This window comes from Zeus faber (genome assembly GCF_960531495.2).
Source record: "Zeus faber genome assembly, chromosome: 13".
Classification (NCBI taxonomy): domain Eukaryota; kingdom Metazoa; phylum Chordata; class Actinopteri; order Zeiformes; family Zeidae; genus Zeus; species Zeus faber.
In genome coordinates this window covers 2,198,366-2,220,803 of record NC_137198.1, presented here as the reverse complement: position 1 = coordinate 2,220,803, position 22,438 = coordinate 2,198,366, and the positions used below count along the sequence as shown (strand labels likewise).

Here is a 22,438-nt window from a genome sequence, read left to right as displayed (position 1 = left end):
AAAGCTCTAAATTAGATTTACAGTTTATTACATTTTCAGAGATAATTACCTGGAAATCAGAAGTGTGTGTGTGTGTGTGTGTGTGTGTGTGTGTGTGTGTGTGTGTGTGTGTGTGTGTGTGTGTGTGTGTGTGTGTGTGTGTGTGTGTGTGTGTGTGTGTGTGTGTGTGTGTGTGTGTGTCCCTGGAGATCTCTGCAATACAGGTCTGTTCAATTGGCACGTATTTGTAGATCGGCCCTTTGAATGGAGATGGAAAGTTGGCACTCAATTGAAGAAAATTAAAATACAACAAAAATTGCACCATTGGTTCAAGACTAAATGTCCTCCGATAAAAAGAGGCAGTTTCCCATGTTGCCCTCGAGACGTAAGTCAGACTGCACAAACTACCGCGAGATGATTCTTCCTGTGAATGACCGTGCGTGCTTGTGTGGTTGTGCCGCAGATGTGATGGTGGGAATGGGATACAACCTGGAGGAGATCCAGGAGTCTTTGGCCAAGATGAAATACGACGAGATCACAGCCACATACCTGCTGCTCGGAAGGAAGACCTCAGAGGTACGGCGCTCCTCAACGTGGGGTCCTCCCAGGGGGTCCCGGCAAAATGACTAATAGTTCAACTTCACTGTTATTTAGTTTCCAAGATGTTGCCCAGTTAGAGAATGTCCAATACTCACTTGTTTACATCCCGGAGACTAAATCTGATCAAATGGGGTCCGTGGCCTGGTGAGGATCAAACAGTGGCTCCTTGACGTGAAAAAGATTGAGAATCAGTGATCTAGACCACGCATGCTGGGAGACCTGAGCCATAGTCCTGACTCTCCCTTAACAATCTATGCCGGTCAATTAAAACGTCTTTAACTTGTCATGTTGGAGCACAAACGCTGCCAGTTTTTATGCTCCAACCTGCCTCAAATGACAGTTTGTCAATTCCGGCACATGGGAACTCACTTCCACTGACAGGGTGGACTACGACTGAGTTGAATTTGGAATACGGGATCTGTTGCAGTTGTAAGTGTGTGTGTGTGTGTGTGTGTGTGTGTGTCGTGTGTAGCTGGAGCCCAGTGACTCGGTCTCCAGCAGCAACCTTTCGCTGGCGAAGCCCCGGCCCAACAGCGAGCTGAACGGTCAGTCACCGTCGCACCTGAAGGTGCAGCGCAGCGTATCCTCCAACCAGAAGCAGCGACGCTACAGCGAGCAAGGTAACAAGCAGCCAGAACACCGAAAAGGAGACGGGGAGCTCAAAATTGCCAGACAAAGGTCAACCTCGATGTGTATTTCTTGTGGTTTTGAGTACAGAGGATACAGTAGAAAGGAAAGAGATTTGGTTTGGATAAACTGATCATGAAGCCGTCAATAACTTCCACAACATCTACAATCAAACAAACTGACTGGTGCATTTCACAAGAATTTCAAGAGACATGGCTGCTTGTCCAAATATGTCATGACGTTTGATGAGAGCCTCCCTCCCTCAGTGGGTCAGAATGTCCCTCCTGGCTCGGTCCACCCCAAGAGGAGTCAGACCACGTCGGGAGACTCCAAGGAGGAGAACAGTGTCCAGCTGAGGAAACCCAGCACCGCCCCCCCCTCCAGCCCGTTGCTAGGCAACGCCAACAACCCCAACAAGGCAGACATCCCTGACCGCAAGAAAGGCGCCACCACGGGCCCGAGCGTGAGTCCCTGAAATTCAGAGCGCACACACACGCACACCACGCCCTCTTCTGGTGGGATGCAGAACAATTTTTAACTCATTGTTTTACATGTAAGTCAATGTGGACAATTAAGTAAAAAAATAAATAAAATAAAAATTGGTTTGTGGGGATAAAATATATATATATATATATATATATATATATATATATATATATATATATATATATATATATATATATATATATATATATATATATATATATATATATATATATATATATATATATATATATATCACACATTTAGATATTTATATTAATTACAAAAAAATCCCCTGGTGTTTTTAAATGTTTTTTTCCTGGTGTGTGTTGTCGAGCAGAGCACCACTGCCTCCGCCGGCATGACGAGGAGGAACACGTACGTCTGCAGCGACAGGAACAACACGGACCGCCTGTCTGTCATTCCCAACGGGAAGGAGAACAGGTGAGGAGGGAAAGTAGGCGTGGGGTGCCGGACGATGCTGCCGCTGTTTGTTTTTCCTTCCTTGGAGTTTGCGGCTGGCGTGCATGAAATCCTGATTTCTGCCTTTGCCGTCCCGAGGAATCTGCCGCTGCTCACTGAGCGACGACTCAAAGCGGATGTTACCCAAAGAGGAATGTCTTTCTTTTTTGTACTCCAACTTCTCCACTTTTTTGTATTTTTCTCTTTTTCTGTCATTAATTTTCTTGTTTTTCACTCCCCCCCCTCATCATCTTTACTTTCCGCCTCTGCCTGTCTGGGGCTGTTTTTTGGTTGGTTTTTGCGGTGAGCAGCATGACTGAGATGGCATGCTCCACTAGTCCCCCCCCGCCTGTGTTCGGAGCCTCGTCCGGCTCCGTGAGGCTCAGGTACCAAACGGTCGGCCCGTCGTACACCTGCCAGGCAGGCTGGGCCACGCTGCCTCACTCCTACTACGCTCTGGACTACGACACGCCCAAGTAAGAGGCAGGCCCCGCCCCCCTCGTCTGTCTGCCCCTCCTCATGTCCAAGCCCCCCCCGCCCCCCTCTAACCATCTCAACTAGTCCCGGACCCGCTTCCCAAACCGCCTGTTCACACTGCTCCAGCGTGATCTGGGCTCCACGTTAACGGTTGCCCAGTTGCCCCAGGCAACCAGATTTGGGCCGTTGTCAACCATATTATGAGATGTGGTTGCCCCATTGCCAACCACTTTCGTATGTAACAAAAACCTTTAAATATAACCAAAAAATACATTGCTGTTAATTGATACGTTTCCCCTTTCCTTGATTTTACTCTTAATAGTTGAGGATGTATTAAGATTATATTGGACCATTTTCTCCCAAAGAATAAAATCATTAATTTGGCAATCGTTTTGTCAATCTTGGCAACCTACTGCTGATGCATGGTGGCCAACTCGGCCGCCACCTCTAAAGGTTTCTGACCCTGGCCAAGGTTGCATTGCTGAAGCTGTCACTCTCAAGATCGCGATCTTTTTCATAAAATTGTTAGATTCTCCATTTGTGTGTTTGGCATTCAAATTTAAAATAGATTTTATTGATAGAAATAGCGACGAATAAAATGTGAATTAGGTGAACCTACCTGCATTTGGGCTGAGGAGAATTAAAGGCCGAGACACGGTTCAGAGTTAACTACACCAGTGTTCCCTCTGCGGTGTCTACGGTGTTGTCCAGCTGTTCATAGTGCTGCTACCTGGCAGCACCACCCTCTTTTACTGTTATTGCACATCTTGTTCTACCCAAATTTTGCCACGCTACTCATTCCAGTTTGAGAGCCACATGTGCAAAATTTTTATAAAGAGAAAAAAATAAAATAAAGGACCGGCTCGATCCCAATGGATGTGCTGTAATTCACATTCTGTAATGTGCGAGCCAATGTTCTGTGATATTTTCTGCTCTGAGTTTGCAATCCTTATGTTTTTAAGAGTGATGTTTGTTTATAAAAAAAAAAAAGTTAACAAATTTAATGGTGAACAATGGATTTTGAGTAATAACTTCGTGATAATCCATGATTTGGGTACCGGAATCAGAGCTGAACGGTCTGGTGGTGTGAGGTTGTCGCATGTCGTGGGGCGTGTCGTGTCGTTTCAAATCAGCGTTTGGAGTGTGTTTTGCCACGCCACGCGCAGACGAGCTCAAACTGCGGCAGAACAGTGTGAACACGCGCTGGCGCTCTCTTTAACACGCTCGCTGACTAAACCATGGCCATCATCTCTGAATAAAAGGATAAGAGGAGGAGGTATCCACTTTATTCAAGCCGCCGCCACCAAGCGTGAGTCCGTTGGGTTGATGAATTGTCCCTGCGACCGCCGACCTTTCGGACCCAGGGTGGTCTCGCTCCCTCGCAGACAATTATGGAGGCGTCAACGCATACATGCTGGATGTGTTAACCCTCTCCCTCTTCCGTGTTTTGCCGTGAACTCTGACCCCCCCTGCCCCCCCCTGTCGTCCGAGCGCACGGTGTCGTCTCTTTCTGTTTAGTTTCTAACAAACTAGGACCCGTCTCACGCTGCAGCGTTCACAAGTTAAGAACAGTGTCGTGTTTTTAACAGGTAGAAGGGGGGGGAGAAACAAACTGGTTGACTTAGATATTTCTGTTTTGGTCATGAAAAAAAAAAAGTTGTTGTGTTTTTTATTGTTTTTTTCCCCCACCGCTCGTTGGCGGGTGGCCAAACCGATTCGCCGCCGTTTTCAGGGAAGTCCCTGCGAAGGGAACGGGAGGAATACAACGTTTCATTGAGCAACGTGCGTATCGGTCTTGTGACTCTTCCTCGTGTCGGTCACAAGACGGAGTCCAGGACACGGAGAGTTCATCTCACTCTTCTGCGACAGCAGGAGCTTTATCAGGCTGGACTGGAGTATACTACCAGTACACACACACACACACACACACACACGTATTCACTTGTCGTAGGCTAAAGCGGTGAAACTGTTGGATTTCAAGAGGTTTCCAAGATTCTTTGTCGTATGCACTCACACATTGCATTGAGCTGCTTCAAACTGGGAAAGCTGTGCTCACCCAGGCAGGGAGACGTTGAGAGAAGAGGTTCACTCTCTCAGACCAGCCCAACCAGCTCTGTTCAGAGGAAACCTGCCAGGGAGGGAGGCTTGGCACCGAGGGGAGATTTCAGATGAGCTGTGTGCAGGGACTGTGCACAACTGTGATCAGAGGGATAACATCTGACCTTCAGAGAGGAGGGACTTGATGGCGTGGCTTTTGTTGGACGTGTATTGTCTGTCCCTCATGCTGTTCTGATGATCCCAAACAGTTCATTTGGGATCGGTCCTGTGTCGACTTGAATGCGATGGAGAGAAAACGCTGTGTGTGTGTGTGTGTGTGTGTGTGTGTGTGTGTGTGTGTGTGTGTGTGTGTGTGTGTGTGTGTGTGTGTGTGTGTGTGTGTGTGTGTGTGTGTGTGTGTGTGTGTGTGTGTGTGTGTGTGTGTGTGTGTGTGTGCGTGCCCTCCATCGCTGCTCCCGCTGGTTCCGACGCCCTGTTCTTCTTGGTCCGCCCCCTCCTCCACCCAGCAGTGTGGCGGTGTCCCCCAGTGGCCAGAGGAACCCGGTGGCCTCCACCCACAGCGTGGCCAACGCCACCACGCCAGACCGGCTGCGGTTCCCGCGCGGCACGGCCAGCCGCAGCACCTTCCACGGCGGGCAGCTGCGGGACCGCCGCACCGCCACCTATAACGGGCCCCCCGCCTCGCCCACGCTGTCCCACGACGCCGCGCCGCTCTCCCAGACACGCAGCCGTGGAACCAGCAACCTCTTCTCCAAGCTCACCTCCAAGCTGACGCGCAGGTGAGGCAGGGTTGCTGTGGAGACGCTCGGGGGGGGCTAAACAGGGTGTTTGTGGGTCCATTAAAAAGTGTTAAATTGACTCGAGGGTTAAAACACTAAATTGTGTTGTTAAAAAGTCTCAATTAGATTTGTAGGGCTCATTAAACCTTTTAAGGGATTGTTGGCAATAAACAAGCAGTTGTTCATAAAAATGACGTTGAAGATGCTGCTGATCTCCCGAGGGGTAATAAAACAGCAAAAACAAATAATGTCAAAATTCTCAAATTTGATTTTTAGGCATATTAAATAGTTTGTATGTAATTATTAATTCTATTAATTCAGAAAAGAGACATTGACGATGCTGTCAGTCCCCGCCGGTAAAAGGAGCAAGATGTACAAGATTGCTCTTCAATTTTGCCCCCACAGTATCATGAGAAAAATCCTGTTATTTGGAATCTAAAATGACACCTGCAAATACCCTGATTAAAAAACATGAACCTTCATCTCTGCACTTTGTGTGTTATTGTCGACAGTAACCCTCATCGTGAACGATGGTGATTAATAATTTGGGGCGGTGAGCGAGTAGAGCCGTCCGTGCTCCGTCTGTCGTGCTGTGACTCTTTCATATTAAAAGCCAATCAACATACTGCCTTGTTGGAGAACCGCTGGGGGACGCTCGCTGTCATGCACAATGTGATTTATTTCCTGCGTCTAAATTGTGTTCCAGTCGCTGCCTAGCTGCCGGCCACAGTCTCTGGCCTTCTGAGCCCTTTTGTAACTTAACAAAATGATAATTGACCGGAGATGATGAAATTCAGCACTTTAACGACCTGAAAGCTATCAGATGTTTGACCGTAGTTTTTAGACAACTGTGTTATTTATTACTATTTTTGGTAACTAAGTGGAAGCATGGGGAAATTCCCAAGCTTTGCGAAAGGTTTTGATTTGAGTAGGATCCCCAGAGAGGATCATTCAATTAAATCTACAATGCAGGGATTCTGCGTGCGGCTCTGGGCCCCAGTTGGGTCCGGCCGCGGCCACGTGGCGGGCCGCTAGCCAGCAACCACCGCCCTGTGATGAATGACCTAAAATGAGGAATGGAAATCAACAGTCCTTCTGACCGTCCTGAACCCCCTCCACTGTTGCCTATTCCAGTCACCTTATTTTTGTTCACTCATGCAGATTTTTCATACCCCCCCCCCCCCTCCCCTCCTCCCCCGCCCCCCCCACACTCTCCTCCTCCACCCATCCTCACTGTCTCTCTGTCTGGTTCTGTTATAGAAACATGTCATTCAGGTTTGCCAAAAGGTAGGACTCCTGTACTGCCTTCGCTGTGTTCCCAAAATAACTCAAACCGACCTCACTCCAGCTCGCCTCAACTCCGACAAGCGTGGGGCTGCTCGTGCTTAACTAACAAAACACACAAACTGTCGTTTGGTACGTTTAAATGCACACAATCACTGTCCCACAAGTGCTAGGATGTTTAAGTGGTGGATCCATTTTGGTAAGAAATCCAATATTTGGTTTTCACTAGCACTTTATAGGAAACAGCCATTCAATGTATTTGCGTTCTGCATGTGCGCCTCTATTTGCTATTTCCAACTTTGGTGGCGGGGTCCGCCACACACGTGCGAGGAGTGAAAGGCAGCCGCTGTGAATAATCCAAAGCAGCGTAGCTCGTTGTGGTCAGTGAGCTGTGGATATGGATGGAAATTCACCAAGAAAAAAGAAAAATCCACCACCTCAAGTGACCAAGAATAAAAAAAAAAAACGAATCACTGGATCAAAAGAAGGAAATCTTTGTAGAAAATAAAGTGTCGTCTTCAATTAAAAATACTTGACTTTGTAATGGAACCTAGCGTAATCCACCCGACGCTCCCGGGGGATTGACACTTCAACATCGGCCAAAGATGTGAAGATTTAGCAGAAATCTGTTTAGAAGAGGGAAGAAAAATCTGGATACAATAATCTGATGAAACCTTGCTGGTCATCATGGTTTGGTTCATCTGTGTGTATTTCAACGTACCAAATTTGGGTGATTGTTTGAGGGGAAAAGACGAAAAGCGATGGGCAAACGTTGCACAAACAATCAGAAGACAACAACAACAACACTAATACTCAACCGTCACTGCATGGAGTCGCTGCTCTGGCTGCTGTTGAGTGGTCTGCTTTTTATTTTATTTTTTTTAACAACTCGATGAGCGTTGATTATTGAACTCTGTGGACTCACCTCTGTCGTTGTAATGACATAGTCGGGGTTCTCAGTCACAGAGGAGTAGATAGAAAGGATCTGATCTGCCGGGACTTTGCATCTGTTGTTTTTGTTTTCGCCGTGGAGAGACGGTTTCCAGTCCTCTGAAGGCAGCAGCGCTGCTCGCTCCTGGCTGCTGGTGGAGGATTTGAGTTTGGACATCTCCTCAGTTGACAGATTGTTATTGTCGCATCCTGCGTTGCGGACCCTGTGATGCTGTGTGGCGCGAGGAGCCCGGGTCTTTGATACCGGTTCGATGCCCTTTTAAAGGCTGAGGAGGCATTAAAAAAAACAGAACTTTTCAAGCACAAAGACTCTTGTCAGATGGTGTGTGTGTGTGTGTGTGTGTGTGTGTGTGTGTGTGTGTGTGTGTGTGTGTGTGTGTGTGTGTGTGTGTGTGTGTGTGTGTGTGTGTGTGTGTGTGTGTGTGTGTGTGAGGTAGAAAGTCAGGGTCCGGATCCCCTTCGCTGTGATTTGTCCAAAATCCCCCACGCTCTGCTGCGTCACAGTTGGGGTCTGAGTTCATTTCCTCACTGTATGCGGTGGTTCTCAGTAAAGTTTTGCCTCCTCTAGCGTTCCTAGAATAAATAATGGAGCTTTAGTAAATCATTAACAGCAAACCACTGTTCAACAGAAACAGGGGGCGGCTCAGTGTTCCTCCATCTTTGTCGGATCGATGCTGTCCTCGTGCAGACCTTCAAGTCCCTCAGGGTTTCAGAGGCAGTGACCTGGTGGCTACTGGCACGAGGGTCCTCGCTGCATTTGTCATGGGAGCCTAGTGGAGTTCCCAGGCCCCCGTCTTGAAGCGCAGCGTCCCCCTCTAGTGGCTGCACGGTGGACACCCGAGGTGGTTGTTCCGAGGCTCGTACCTCGTCGCCGTCCGAACGTCGTACCTTCAGACCGACGGCGGCTTTCAGGGCGTCATCACCATCCTCATCCTCTCATCTCATCACTCCTTTTACTGTCCATCACGCCTCTCTCACTTCACTTTGTGTCTTTCTTTTACCCCTGTTCCGGAATCTGCTCGGTTCACTTTTCACAGAGGGAGCCTCCGCCTTCCTCGTCTCTCTCCCCTCGCAGGAAGCTGGGCTCCATCGCTTCCTGCCCTCCGCCTCATTTCTTTGGTTTCCTCCTTCCTCTTTTTGTCTTGTGTGTTTAATGTGTCTTCCGGCCCTCTTTTCTGTGTCCTTTTTAACCTCTGACCTCTCGCTGCTCTTCCTCTCCGCCCAGGGTCAGTATTGACCCCGCCAAGCGGCAGATGGTCAAATCAGGGCCTGCCACCCCCTCCACGCAGGGAGCAAAGACCCTTAGTAAGTCCTCTGTCCACCAGCCTCCATCCACCGCCTTCCTCCTCATCAGCACCTCCATTTCAACTGGCTTTTCTTTCTTTGGGGGGAGGGGGGGGGGGGGTTTCCATGGTTTCCATGAAAGCATTAATTATTAAAATTTTTTTTGCTTTGCTTTGTTCTTGTCATGTCCCTGTCAAGAAGCTCAGGCCTTCTGTTCAGAACACGTCTTCTCTTTCAGATTCAGGAGTTGAAGATATAGGGAATTGTAGGAGTTCAAAGATGGCCGTCTAGAGTAAGGGCCTGTTTCCCCCACCCCTCCACCCACTCCACCCAACCCCCAACCCCCAACGCAGCCTGGAAACACAACTCACTGTGTTATGTTCTGTATGTGGAGGAGAATAGGGCTGGGTGGAAAACAAATCAATGCTCTGATACAATTAAGTTCCATTGTTTTCATATCTGAATCAATACTTTGTCTGGGAGTTATGCAACCATTTCCCGTGAAATTAAATATACCATAGTCAAAATTCACTTGGAATATTAAAATTCTGACTGAATGTGTTCCATGCAATATTTGTGTAATGCATGTCAGGAGGTAAACTGAAAAGTTGGCTGGAATTCTCATTATGTATAGAATGTCAACATATCGATAGAGAATCGTATCGTCCAGCGTCAACATGAATCGATGTTGATTCAAATTGTGCGATTTTTGGCGAAACCCGGCCCTAGAGGGGAGCGACCCCTTCGACACGCACTCACTCCTTCCTCCCTGTTTGGGTGTTTGTGTGTCACACCCGCAGCCCAAATGCTCCCTCATGTGTTGGAACTGGAAATCTCTTTCAAAAAAAAACAAACATCCATCCCCCATCCTCCTCCACCTTCCTGTCACGAAGGCCGCTCCGCCCGGTGCGGGCCTGACCCCCCCTGGCGCAGGCCTGACCCCCCCCGGCGCAGCTCGGCCCAACTCGGCCCCCCCGCTCATGTCGACCTCGGGCTGACGACTCGCGGCCACGTTGTGCCCTCCGCTTCCGTGCGACGTGGCGGCGTCCTCTCCTCTGCGGACGCTCGGTGCCGCCCGGCTGTGGCCGTGCCCAGCGTGGCCGTGCCCAGCGTGGCCGTGCCGGAGGGGTAGAGCAGATGCTCGCAGCCCCCCCCCCCCCCACCTTTACAACTCGTCTCCAAATAGTACAAGGACGTCCAAACGGCCCCAAACTCTTCACGGAAGTGGGCCAGACAGTAGGAAGAGAAGAGAATGTCTGCAGGTGGAGGAAGAGGAAGAGGATGCTGACCAAATTCTAATGAAATGGTGTGTGTGTGTGTGTGTGTGTTCGATTATTTTATTTTTTTTCTTTAAACATTGCTCATGATGTTTTTGCTTCTATTTTTACTCCTGAGCTGATACTTCACTGCTCTTGAAAGTGATTTTTCTTTGGCAGGTTTGAATGAAGAGCTGCCTGATTCTTGCTGCGTCGTGTAGTTGAATGTGTTGTTATTTACCATCATGGGGAGAGAAAATGAATGGATGGAAAAAATAGACAAGAGAGGGCGAACTTCAGGACCTCGTTCTCTCAGGTAAGTACATGAGACGGAGGAGCTGTTGGTGATGAGGTCACTGTTTAGCTTTCTCGTGTGGAACGTGGCCGGACACCGGAATGCAGAGTATACAGAGCCGCGGGACGCGGAAAGTACATTGGGGCCTTTACCTTGTGGAGAAGCTCGGTGCAGCCTGCACTCCTACGCGGTTGAACTGAGGTCTGACCGCCGCTGCTCAACGCCCATCACGACCGGAACCTCATGGCGCCGTGAGGAGTTCTGGGATCGACCGCCGGCTCCGTGTTCCGGGTCCGGTCTCGTAGGAAGCAGTAGTTATGAGTCAACGTTAGAGACGGAACCGGAGCTTTCAGTTCCTGTTGCGGACCCAGCGCTGGCGGGGTCGCTGTTTGACTCAAACGATGCCGGCGGTTGTGCCGTACCCAGGTCCCTGGATCTGATGCTCATTAGCATGTCCACGTGGTTGAATCAAGATCCCGGACTGGACTTTTACTTCCTAAACCTGGATTTTCCGCCACTGGTGGCGGAGAGGTTCAGGTGTTTGTGTGAATTCTCTGAGCAGCGAACATGGAACTGGTCTTCAAGTCCAGATGTTGTGCCTGAGGTTCCCCTCGGGGTCGGTACCGGGGCGGCGGGGCTGAGGTTCCCCTCGGGGTCGGTACCGGGGCGGCGGGGGGCACGGCTGTGCAGCCCTGCGTGGTCTGTGGCGTTGACCGTCGCGCTCCAGGGGAGAACTGTTGTCGTGGCAATAGATGAAACTGGTTTCTCCTACTGGATGAGTTTCAATCGGTTTTGCTTCTGGTTTCGGAACGTGGCACGCGTCGCTTTGAGCATTTCCTGAAAAAAAGACAAAAAACCCATCAAAGCTTTAAGTTGTGTTGCGTTCTCTCATCCCCCATGGAAGGACGTCTTCCATGGCTCCCAGTCGCCTGCGACGGAGTTTGTTCTGTTCTTTGTTTTGTTTTGTGGTGCCTCTCGTGTCATTCGTACTGAGCGTCACTTTCCTTCTGCTTCAACTATTTGCTCTTTTTTTTATTTTATTTTATTTTTTCCCACTGTGATGACTCTTCTCTAAACGTGCACAATCCTCCTCTTCTTCCCCCTCCATCTTCTCATGCGCCCCAGAGTCTCCACAGAGTTTGAGAGAAACGGGAGACCTGAGGGCTCAAGGTGAGGTTCAGCGTCCGCCTGCCCCCTCCCCCGCCGCCCCGCACCCAGACCCCCCCCCCCCCCCCGTGCACCCCAGAACCTCCTCAGACCTGAGACCCCCCCCCCCCCCCCCCCACCCCGGACTGAAGGGCTTGAGGAGGGAGACCCTGCAGACCCCCCTAGACCTCCTCAGGCCCTTGAGAAATCCCAGACCCCTCCCCAGACCCCTGTAGACCTCCCCAGACCCCCATGCTTCAGTGTCGCTGCTGCCCCCCCCCCCCCCTTGGGGATGTTCCAGTTTTTAGGATCTGAGGAGCGTGTTTGTCTTTTCTAGTTTTTTGCATGGCTGTTTGTGTGTGATGCTTGGTTGACTAGCATAGCATGTTTTGTTTGTGTTTGACGTTATTTACAATGTTTTTATTAGGGCTGGGTGAGAAAAACAAAACAAACGATACTGCCGTACATTTCAATTCTGTTGTTTCAATCTCTGAATTGTAATGTATATAAGTTATTTCCCAATTAAATTCAATATCAGCCGTATTCATTAAATGAAATTAAAATGAACTTAAACACCATCACAAGCGAATTGAATTATTACATTTAAGTTTTTTTTAGTGCATGTGTCAGATCATACTCCTTATAATATATCATACTCTGTATAAAATTTTAAATATATATATTTTTTGTATTGAAATTGAATCGTGGGATCCTGCGCAGTACCCAGCCTTAATTTGTATGTTTCTGTAAGGATTTAACACCCGGCTGTGAATCCAGCATGGGTGTGTATTCAGGGTGGAAAATGTGCAACCGCCAGTAGCAATAAATAATAACAATATGAATAATAATAATAACAATAAATGAGCTGGTGCCTGATTCGGCCTCTGCTCCCCTCTGAGGGGGATTTGGTCCCAGGTGCTGAGGATGCGCAGGCGGGTGCTTCAAGTTCTCCGCCTGCACATCCTGAACATCTGCCTGACGGCCGCCAGCGGGGGGGGGGGGGAGCTGTGCATTTAAATGTCGTTACCTGCGTTAAAATGTGGCTTTTTCATCTGAACCTTTTGGGAAACACTTTTATGGTCTTTATGTAGAAAAGTCACAAACTCATTTACGCCCAAGCCGACCAGGGGCCTGAGTGTGGGAGCCCCGCCCTCAAGCGCGCCGCCGTGGTGTGTCCTGGTGTCACGCCACACAAATGAAAGCGGGAGAGCGGTTGTAGCCGGAGAGGACGACGCTCGTACCACGTGTTCTGTGACGGGAAACCAGACCCGCGCACCACGGCGGGCGCCAGGCGGGCGCGGCCGGTCGACGGCCGGCGCAGAAATGGCTGTCTTGTATATTAACTCGGCACCAGCCGCTTGAGGATCGAAAGGCTGTTTTCCCACCCTGACTCTGTCTCCATGATGGACAGATGTGAACTGCGAGGCCCCGCCCACCACGACCTCTAACCTCTGTCCCCCTCCCTCCCTCCAGTCGCCATGTACCTGGGGATCCGAAAGGGGAAATTAAAGACGGCAAGCCGCGCTCCCTGCGCTTCACTTGGAGTATGAGGACGACCAGCTCCATGGAGCCCGGCCACATCATGCGGGAGATCCGCAAGGTGCTGGACGCCAACAACTGCGACTACGAGCAGCAGGAGAGCTTCCTGCTGCTGTGCGTGCACGGCGACGGGCGGGCCGAGAACCTGGTGCAGTGGGAGATGGAGGTGTGCAAGCTGCCGCGCCTGTCGCTCAACGGCGTGCGCTTCAAGAGGATCTCCGGCTCGTCCATCGCTTTCAAAAACATTGCTTCCAAAGTTGCCAACGAGTTAAAGCTATGAACAAAAGGGTTGAAACAGAAACAAAACGAGAAAAAAAAAAAAAAAAACGACAAATATATAAATATCTAGAAGTATTTAAGCTGTACAATCATCCAAGTAGCAGTTTCCAAATGTCTTTTTTCTAAACACAATACAGAGTATGTAATGACTTCTAATGTATAGAGTTAAGGCTTTTGGCAATAATCACAGAATGACCTACTAATATCTCCAGTGTTTTCAGGCCATTAACCAGTTCCATATGATTTGTCATGCTGTGAATGTGGACAAAAAGGAATTCTAGTCTTATTTATTTCATGTTTGTTTTTTTTTCCTCCTGGAAAGGAATTAACGTAGTGTTTGTTTCCGTGTAAATACTGTATCTTACTTTAAAGACGGCTTCACTGCAGTACTCGACTGTTTATTATTTTTTTTTCGTTTTTTTTTGTTTTCTTTTTCTATTTTGTTCTCAAGTAGAGATGATGGAGATCAGGTAAACGCCCACTGGTGGGGGCGGGGGGTTGGGGAGGGGCGGGGTCACTCATGTCTCAATTAAAGTGTCTCGACTTGACCGTCCCACCTCGTGCTGTCAGTTTGTACCGGGAGATGACGGGCCGAGAGGAACCGTTGAGCACGTCTGCCTGGTGTGAAACGTGAACTGAACGGTGTTGGATACGAGCTGCATGTGATGAACCGCAGTTTGATTGTGACCTTTAATGAATGACAATATAGAGACATTTTTATTTTTGGATCAGTCCTTGTTACTTAGGTCAGTGATTCTCAACGTTTTTCATGTGACTCGGATTAGATTTAGTCCCTCGACAACCTGACATCAATATTCTTCTAGCCGTTGGATCCGATTGGTTGGGGAGATGACGGTGGAACGAGGATCCAAACGTTCATTAACCGGACGTTCTGACGCCGCCGCGTCCGGGGAACGAGAACGTAAAGTTGAACTGCTCGTGGTTTGGTCGGGGACCCCCTGGAGGGGCCTCCCGGGGGTCCCCGGACCGCAGCTAGAGAACCGCGGACCTTGGCCGGCTGAAAAGAGGCCTGTGTCCGGTGGGGCGGCGCATAAGAGCCACTTCTCACGAAGGTGGTTGGGAAGGAGCGCTGACCCGTCGTCCTCGGGGTGGGAGGGACTCGGTGGTTTTGGGGGGGGGGGGGGGGGGGGGGGCCAAAATGCTGCATTGAAGTGATTAATGCTGCAGGGTTTTGTTTGGTTTTGGGAGAGGAATTGAATGAACCCTTGAGTTCTGCGGCTGAAACTGGAGTTTTTGGGTCAAAGCACATTGCTCAGCAGTCACCTGGTCAATGCAATGATTACTTTTTGCACACCCTAAACTTACTGGAACTCTGAGCGTCCATTTTAACTCCCGTTCCAGATCCTCAAACGCACATTTCCTCCGAACTGCCTCACACAATATTCTGTAGTTTGAATTTGGGGACAATGCTTGGAAACATCACGAGATTAATTTGATTCCCGGACCCGTCGGATCTCATTTTGGGAACTTTAAAAATCCCAGATCACACTTCAGCATCACGTCAGGAGTCGGTCGGTGGTTTCCATGGTGATACAAACACACGTTACAGGCCTCAAACTTCCACATTGACCATCAGCCACGACGACTTGGAGCAGAATTTTATTTCAAGTTCAGACAGTGCATTCCAGGGCGGAGTCACAACATTGAGATCGGGAGGGGTGGGGCAGGTTACTTCTGGGCGGGGATCATGGCGTCGATGGCCTGACCCTTCTCCAGCTTCTTCTCCATGTCCACCAGCAGCTTCACGCCGTCCACCACCATCTGCACCAGCGCCACCTCCGAGAAGCCCAGGCGGTCTGCGTTGGAGAGGTCGAAGACTCCGCCCACCGCCGCCGTGTCCACGCCCCCTGTGGCCGACCAATCAGGGGTTAGGATTCAGGGAAACTAATGTAAACTCGTGAACCTGGTGTGGAAAGGCCTCAAATGAACTTGCTTTGGTTGCATCAAAGGAATACTGCAGTTTTTTTGGGACATTTCCCAGGAGCTAGGCTAGCTGAACCCCTCTGCAGCCATGCACTGAGCTAACACAGCATGCAGCCTGTCGCTATGAGAGATTAAATTGATATCCCCCTTCTCACCTTTATCTGGGTTAGGGACAAAAAGACAATTTCCCAAATACTGGGGACATGGCACTAAACCTTCTGAATCACATGTTAGTCTACAACTTTTTTTTTTTTTTTGCCATATCTATTGCGATTAACAATTTAATTCTCTTTCACCTTATGCCACTGCAGTAGTGTAATTATATACACCGAGCAGCCACAACATTAAAAGCACCACTAATAATCACTGATATTGTGAAGCTCCCTCTCGTGTCGCCAAATCAGCTGTGACATGGAGGCAGTGACTCCACCAGACTCTGAAGGTGTTCTGCGGTATCTGGCACCAAGACGTTAGCAGCAGATCCTTTAAGTCCTGCAAGTTGGAGGTGGGGCCCCCATGGATCAGGCTTGTTGTTCCAGCACATCCCACAGAGGCTCCATGGGATCGGACCCTAACCCCACCCATCCACATAATGTAGAAGAAAAGGTGATTCATTAGACCTCCACCTTCTTCCATCGCTTCATGGTCCAGTTGTGATGCTCACGTGTCCATTGTAGGTGCTTTCAGGGGTGGACAGGGGTCAGCATGGACACTGTGAGCTCCCATACGCAGCAAGCTGCCATGCACTGTGTGTTCTACACCTTTCTATCATAGCACCGTCCACTTTGTGCTACAGTAGTTCTTCTGTGGCATCGAACCAGACGGACTGGACCTGGCTCCCCACGTGCATCAATGAGCCTTGTCGCCGGTTCAGCGGTCGTCCTTCCTTGGACACTTTTGGTAGTAACCACTGCAGAGCGGGAACAGCCACAAGACCTGTGCTTGTGGAGATGCTCTGACCCAGTCGTCCAGCATCACAATGTGCTCCTTGTCAAAGTGGCTCAGATCCTTACGCTGCTTCAACACATCAACTTCAACAACTCACTCTTCACTTGCTGCCTCATAGAACAAGGAGTGGGATATACAGTGTGTGTATATATCCCACCCCTTGACAGGTGCCATTAGAACCAGATGATCCATGTTATTCACTTCACCTGTCACTGCTTTAATGTTGTGGTTGATCTGTGTAGATATTAATGTATTCACGTTATCTTTTGACATTTGAACATTGGAATCTGACGGCTACTTTCCCTCAATCCATCTGATGTCAACTCCCTCACGACGCATTCTAATTTATTGTGACAATTCTCGTAACGGCCTAAAATTCCCCTCAGCTTCGGATGAAAAACCCCAATCTGCTGAAGTAATAGCGGTCAGGTGCGTCTGTGCTGAGCGTACCCGTTCCTCGCTTCTGGAGCCTCAGCCTCTTCAGGACGTCCTCAAATTTGGGGTGTTTGCTCATGTGGGGCAGCTTGACGTGCACACCGGCGCGCAGCCCCGTGCCCAGGTTGGACGGGCAGGTGAGCACGTAGCCCAGGTGCTCGTTCCACATGAAGGCGTGGCCGCGCTCCTTGAACAGCGTCTCGATCTGGACAGGAAGTGGTTTTTAGGCTTTGACTGTGATTTCAAAACGACCCCCCCCCCCCCCCCCCCCCCCCCCTCGACCTCCTCACCTTGGAGAGGCCGGTGCAGAAGCGGGTGAACACCTCCTTCATGTCGCCTCCTTTCTGCATGGAGATCACCCTGAGGTGGTCCTCCTCGTTCACCCACACCAGGAAGGTCTTGTTGTCGTTGTGCCTGAGCGGACGTAAGGACACAGAAGCTCTTGAACGAACCGTCCTTCACTGCAGGAGGTTTCCTTGAGATTTTAACTTTGGACGTTTTAAAAGATCTGCAGCAAAAACTGATTTCAAATTTGAAGTAGATTAAAGTTGTAAAATAGTGCGTCATTAAACATTGAGTCTAATAATGATATTGATAATAACAATAAAGATGATAATATTGATGATAATAATGATAATGTTGATAATAATGATAAGGATAATAATATTGATGATAATAATGAGAATAATAGTAATAATGAGAAGGTCTGAATATGGACTTTCTTTTACAACACTTGGGAAGATAATTTGTGCAGCTAAAAACACACGACTAGTTGATGTAACTTCCATTCATCCACAACCTGTGTGTGTGTGTGTGTGTGTGTGTGTGTGTGTGTGTGTGTGTGTGACTCCCAAATCCCAAAGGTCCAAAAAATGTGGGGTTAGAGATGGTGAAGTTTAGGTTCAATGTTAGAGACGGTTCAGGGTGAGGCTGTCGTCCATTTTTGGGACTGTTGGGGGGCACGGGGCACGGACCAGATCCCGCGGGCGTCGGGCCAGTCCCGGGCCATCCCGGACGACAGCAGCAGGGGGGACACGGGCTTGTCGAACAGGAAGTGGTCGTCGATCAGCTGCTGCTGCTCGGCATCCGTCATGTTCTTCAGGGCGTAGTACTTCCCCTTCAGGTCCCCGGACAGGGAGTCCAGGGCTGCGGGGACATGGTGGGGGGGGGGGACACGTTACAAACACACACCAAAAAACGTGGACCTCATGTTTCGGTTCATTTGGCCACATTTAGCTGAGATTCCATTTTCACTTAATTCTTCCATTAATAATTTCACTTGGATATTGATTTTCTGAAATGCACATGTGTGGCCCCCACATTGAGCCTTTTAGTTCCAAATAAAATACCACAGGACATTGAACACAGGGGCCCTTCTCTCCCTCTGTCATGTGTTATGAGCCGTTGCCACCAGATGGCGCCCTCTACATATCAACAGATGAGGAGTCAGAGGACGGAGTGGATTCCTCCCCCATTTTAACATTGTTGGGCGTTGTGTGTTTTGATCAGCTTCCCCCCAGGCCCCAGATCCCACGTCAAGTCCAAATCCGGCCGGACACAGTCCACTTCCTGTCATCCGAGCATCTGCTTCCTGCGGAGCAGCCGGGCTCTACCTTCGATGGAGAGCTTCTCCACGGCCCGGCGCTCCCCGCGGCTGCAGTGGGGCGGCAGGCAGAAGCCCCGGACGCTCCTTCCGGTCCGGACTCTGGAGCTCAGGACGTAGTTGGGGTCCAGGTCGTGCCCACCCTGCAGGGGGGGGAAGGGGGGGGGGGGGTGTGAGGTCAGTTCTGGCGTCCGGTTCGTCCCGTCGGAGCGGCGGGGGGCGCTGCAGGTACCTGGAGGTTGGCCGGCTTCAGGTCCGTCTTGTGCTTGTCCGTGGGCTTGTAGCCCCCGTGCCGGTCCTGGATCACGGGGTCCAGCAGCTCCTTGAACACCTCGTACGTCTCCTCGTCCCCGGCCACGCAGCCCACCGTCATGATGAAGGGATGGCCTGGAGGACGGGCCAAAGGCAAGGGTCAAAGGTTACAAACAGCTAGTTTACTGTCCGTCTGCATGTCTGCCCAGGCTCTGCGGCGTCGCGCCCCCTCAGTCTCCCCCGCCTCCGCGGGGCCCTCGTTCCGACCGACACCTTGGGGCTGATGCTCGTCCTCCTCAGCGTCCGGACGCCGTCCACGCCGCGGCCGCTGCTCCTCCCCGACGGCCTCCACCGCAAGATCATTATCGACCCCGCGTCGGGTTCCTCCTGCCTCGCCCATGCACCTGACGCCCGACTGGCGCAGCTCTCAGAGGAGGAGTGGTCTCTGCAGGTTCTCCTCCTGGAACACACCCCTGTTCTGACTAATGGCCCTCCCTCCCTCCCTCCCTCCCTCCCTCCGTTTACCTGGGTTGTCCACGCCGGTCTGGATCACGTCGTCCAGGGTGAAGCCGCTGGGGGTCTGCTTGCCCCGCTGCCGCTCGTACATGGCGGGGGTCAGCACCTTGGCCATGTGGTTGTTGTGCAGGCTCAGGTCGGGGAACTCCTGCTCCGAGCTGAACTTCATCTTCAGCTGGTTGTGGGTGTTTCCGAAAGGCATGGCGGAGCCCTGCAGCCAGGGGAGAAGGAAGGCGGGCGTTGGAAAAGTCATCCCAGGCCGCGCTGCCCACAAGACGTTCCTGAACGTCACAGCCACAGCTCCACCAGAGGAGCTGGTGGAGCGAGAGGGGTTCCCTCGTTTTTAGAATGAAAGTGCGGTGAAGGGGAAAAAAGATTCTCATGGGGTAATTTCACATTCGAAAAGTAATCGAATACGTTACAAAAGTAATCCAAAACTTTACAAGAGTGATTCAGTACATTAGAAAAGTAATCCAAAACTTTAGAAAAGTAATCCAAGACAATGAGTGTGCAGAAATACCCAACTCTCAGTACTGATGGATCTCAAAATAAGTAATAATAATAAAATATAAGTACAGACATTTTACAGCAATGCTTTTGTGAATGCACAAGTAATTTAAAGTAGAAATATAAAAAATAATAAACAAGAAAATCAATACAGAAAATATAGGCCAAAAAAATCGATACAATAATAAATAAATCCAAGTTCTCAAAAAGTCTGGTCAAGGTTGCAGCAACACCCGGCGAGACGTGCATTTACAGAGGAGTAAAACACTACATAGTTTTGATCTATGACAGTAGTAATCTATGACTGCACAGTTAGTAATTTAAAAGTGAAGATAATTAAAAGCCTCCTACCTGGGTGTGGACACTAGTACTACTGGGGGAAGACACTGAGATCCCTATGTTGGTGCCTGGCTGCTCCACCACTCTGACACTGCAGCTCTGGCTGCTCCCAGGCTTTATAAAGGATGAGAGCTGCGTCCCGATTGGTCAGAGCCTGGACTCCATTCATTCTATTGGACAGTCCGAGGCAGGGCGGGACTAAGTGGACTAGATGGATACAGCCCTGTCTATCTGTCTGTCTATCGGTCTGTCTGTCTGTCTGTCTATCTGTCTGTCTATCGGTCTGTCTATCGGTCTGTCTGTCTGTCTGTCTATCTGTCTATCTGTCTGTCTATCTATCTATTTATCTGTCTATCTATCTATCTATCTATCTATCGGTCTGTCTATCGGTCTGTCTGTCTGTCTGTCTATCTGTCTATCTGTCTGTCTATCTATCTATCTGTCTATCTATCTATCTGTCTATCTGTCTGTCTATCTATCTATCTATCTATCTGTCTATCTATCTATCTGTCTATCTGTCTGTCTATCTATCTATCTATTTATCTGTCTATCTATCTATCTATCTATCTATCTATCTATCTATCTATCTATCGGTCTGTCTGTCGGTCTATCATCTATCTGTCTGTCTATCTGTCTGTCTATCATCTATCTGTCTGTCTGTCTATCATCTATCTGTCTGTCTGTCTATCATCTATCTGTCTGTCTGTCTGTCTATCTATCATCTGTCTGTCTATCTATCTATCTATCTATCTATCTGTCTGTCTGTCTGTCTGTCTGTCGTCTGTCTGTCTATCTATCATCTGTCTGTCTGTCTGTCTGTCTGTCTGTCTGTCTGTCTGTCTGACTGCCTGCCTGCCTGCCTGTCTGTCTGTCTGACTGCCTGTCTGTCTGTCTGTCTGTCTATCATCTATCTGTCTGTCTGTCATCTATCTGTCTGTCTGTCTGTCTATCTATCATCTATCTATCTGTCTATCTAGCTATCTGTCTGTCTCTGTCTGTCATCTGTCTGTCTATCATCTATCTATCTATCTGTCTGTCTGTCTGTCTATCTATCTATCTGTCTGTCTGTCTATCATCTATCTATCTATCTATCTATCTATCTGTCTATCTCTCTCTCTCTCTGTCTGTCTGTCTCATGTTTAAATACACTTGTGAAGGGTTACTAAGTTGTAACCTCTGATATAATTTTAATCATTACATCATTTTAACAATTTCATTTTCAGAACAATACTATAAAGTATAGTGTGGTATAGTATAGCATATTATATACGGGGATGGCAGCTCAGGAGGTAGAGCTGGTGGTGTAGTAATGTAAAGGTTGCTGGTTGGATCCCAGGCTCCTCCTGCTAGCATGCTGTAGTGTCCTTGAGCAAGACACTTAACCCCTCATTGCTCCTGATGGCTGCGTCCGTCAGTGATTGTACAATTGTAAGTCGCTTTGGATAAAAGCGTCTGATCAATGACTGAAATGTAAATGTAAAAAAATTTATATAGTAAAGTATATAATATAATATTTAGTATAGTACAGTATATAGTATAGTATATAATATATAGTATAGTATAATATATAGTATAGTATAGTATATAATATATAGTATAGTATAATATATAGTATTGTATAGTGTATAGTATAGTATTGTATGTAGTCAGAAAAACAGAACTAATTATACATTTATAATAATATCATTTTAAATACATTATTTATCAATATCCTATGTATTATAATTATATTAAACTATATTTAAATTCTTTTTATTTCTATTGTCATTCTGTATTTAAATTCTTTTTATTTCTATTGTCATTCTGTATTTAAATTCTTTTTATTTCTATTGTCATTCTGTATTTTAATAATTTTTATTTCTATTGTCATTCTGTATTTTAATAATTTTTATTTCTATTGTCATTCTGTATTTAAATTCTTTTTATTTCTATTGTCATTCTGTATTTAAATTCTTTTTATTTCTATTGTCATTCTGTATTTAAATTCTTTTTATTTCTATTGTCATTCTGTATTTAAATTCTTTTTATTTCTATTGTCATTCTGTATTTAAATTCTTTTTATTTCTATTGTCATTCTGTATTTAAATTCTTTTTATTTCTATTGTCATTCTGTATTTAAATTCTTTTTATTTCTATTGTCATTCTGTATTTTAATAATTTTTATTTCTATTGTCATTCTGTATTTAAATTCTTTTTATTTCTATTGTCATTCTGTATTTAAATTCTTTTTATTTCTATTGTCATTCTGTATTTAAATTCTTTTTATTTCTATTGTCATTCTGTATTTAAATTCTTTTTATTTCTATTGTCATTCTGTATTTAAATTCTTTTTATTTCTATTGTCATTCTGTATTTTAATAATTTTTATTTCTATTGTCATTCTGTATTTAAATTC

At 47.9% G+C, this 22,438-nt stretch overlaps 2 protein-coding genes across 16 annotated transcripts in view; one reads left to right on the top strand and one right to left on the bottom strand.

The window, feature by feature from the left end:
* Positions 1 to 13,979, top strand: part of mark3a (MAP/microtubule affinity-regulating kinase 3a) — a 43,134-nt gene extending 29,155 nt beyond the window's left edge. For 2 of the 15 annotated variants that reach the window (XM_080012298.1, XM_080012296.1), the window contains exons 11-18: positions 443 to 555; positions 1,052 to 1,199; positions 1,473 to 1,669; positions 2,030 to 2,133; positions 5,196 to 5,465; positions 6,726 to 6,752; positions 11,661 to 11,705; positions 13,155 to 13,979. In XM_080012298.1, the coding sequence (XP_079868424.1) occupies positions 443 to 555; positions 1,052 to 1,199; positions 1,473 to 1,669; positions 2,030 to 2,133; positions 5,196 to 5,465; positions 6,726 to 6,752; positions 11,661 to 11,705; positions 13,155 to 13,500 (1,250 nt within the window). In that variant the 3' untranslated portion in view covers positions 13,501 to 13,979. Of the gene's footprint in view, positions 1 to 442; positions 556 to 1,051; positions 1,200 to 1,472; positions 1,670 to 2,029; positions 2,134 to 5,192; positions 5,466 to 6,725; positions 6,753 to 8,925; positions 9,006 to 11,660; positions 11,706 to 13,154 lie in introns of all 15 variants that reach the window. The other 13 variants (XM_080012297.1, XM_080012289.1, XM_080012303.1 and 10 more) reach the window with 7 other exon arrangements.
* A 1,127-nt stretch (positions 13,980 to 15,106) lies between these two features.
* On the bottom strand, positions 15,107 to 20,127 carry ckba (creatine kinase, brain a). The gene is made up of 8 exons (XM_080012385.1): positions 20,056 to 20,127; positions 19,207 to 19,408; positions 18,662 to 18,816; positions 18,440 to 18,572; positions 17,801 to 17,972; positions 17,117 to 17,240; positions 16,842 to 17,031; positions 15,107 to 15,367 (listed from the first exon to the last, which is right to left on the bottom strand). The coding sequence occupies exons 2-8, from the start codon at positions 19,397 to 19,399 to the stop codon at positions 15,189 to 15,191; spliced, it is 1,146 nt and encodes a 381-aa protein (XP_079868511.1). The 5' UTR covers positions 19,400 to 19,408; positions 20,056 to 20,127; the 3' UTR covers positions 15,107 to 15,188.
* Positions 20,128 to 22,438: the final 2,311 nt, after the last annotated feature.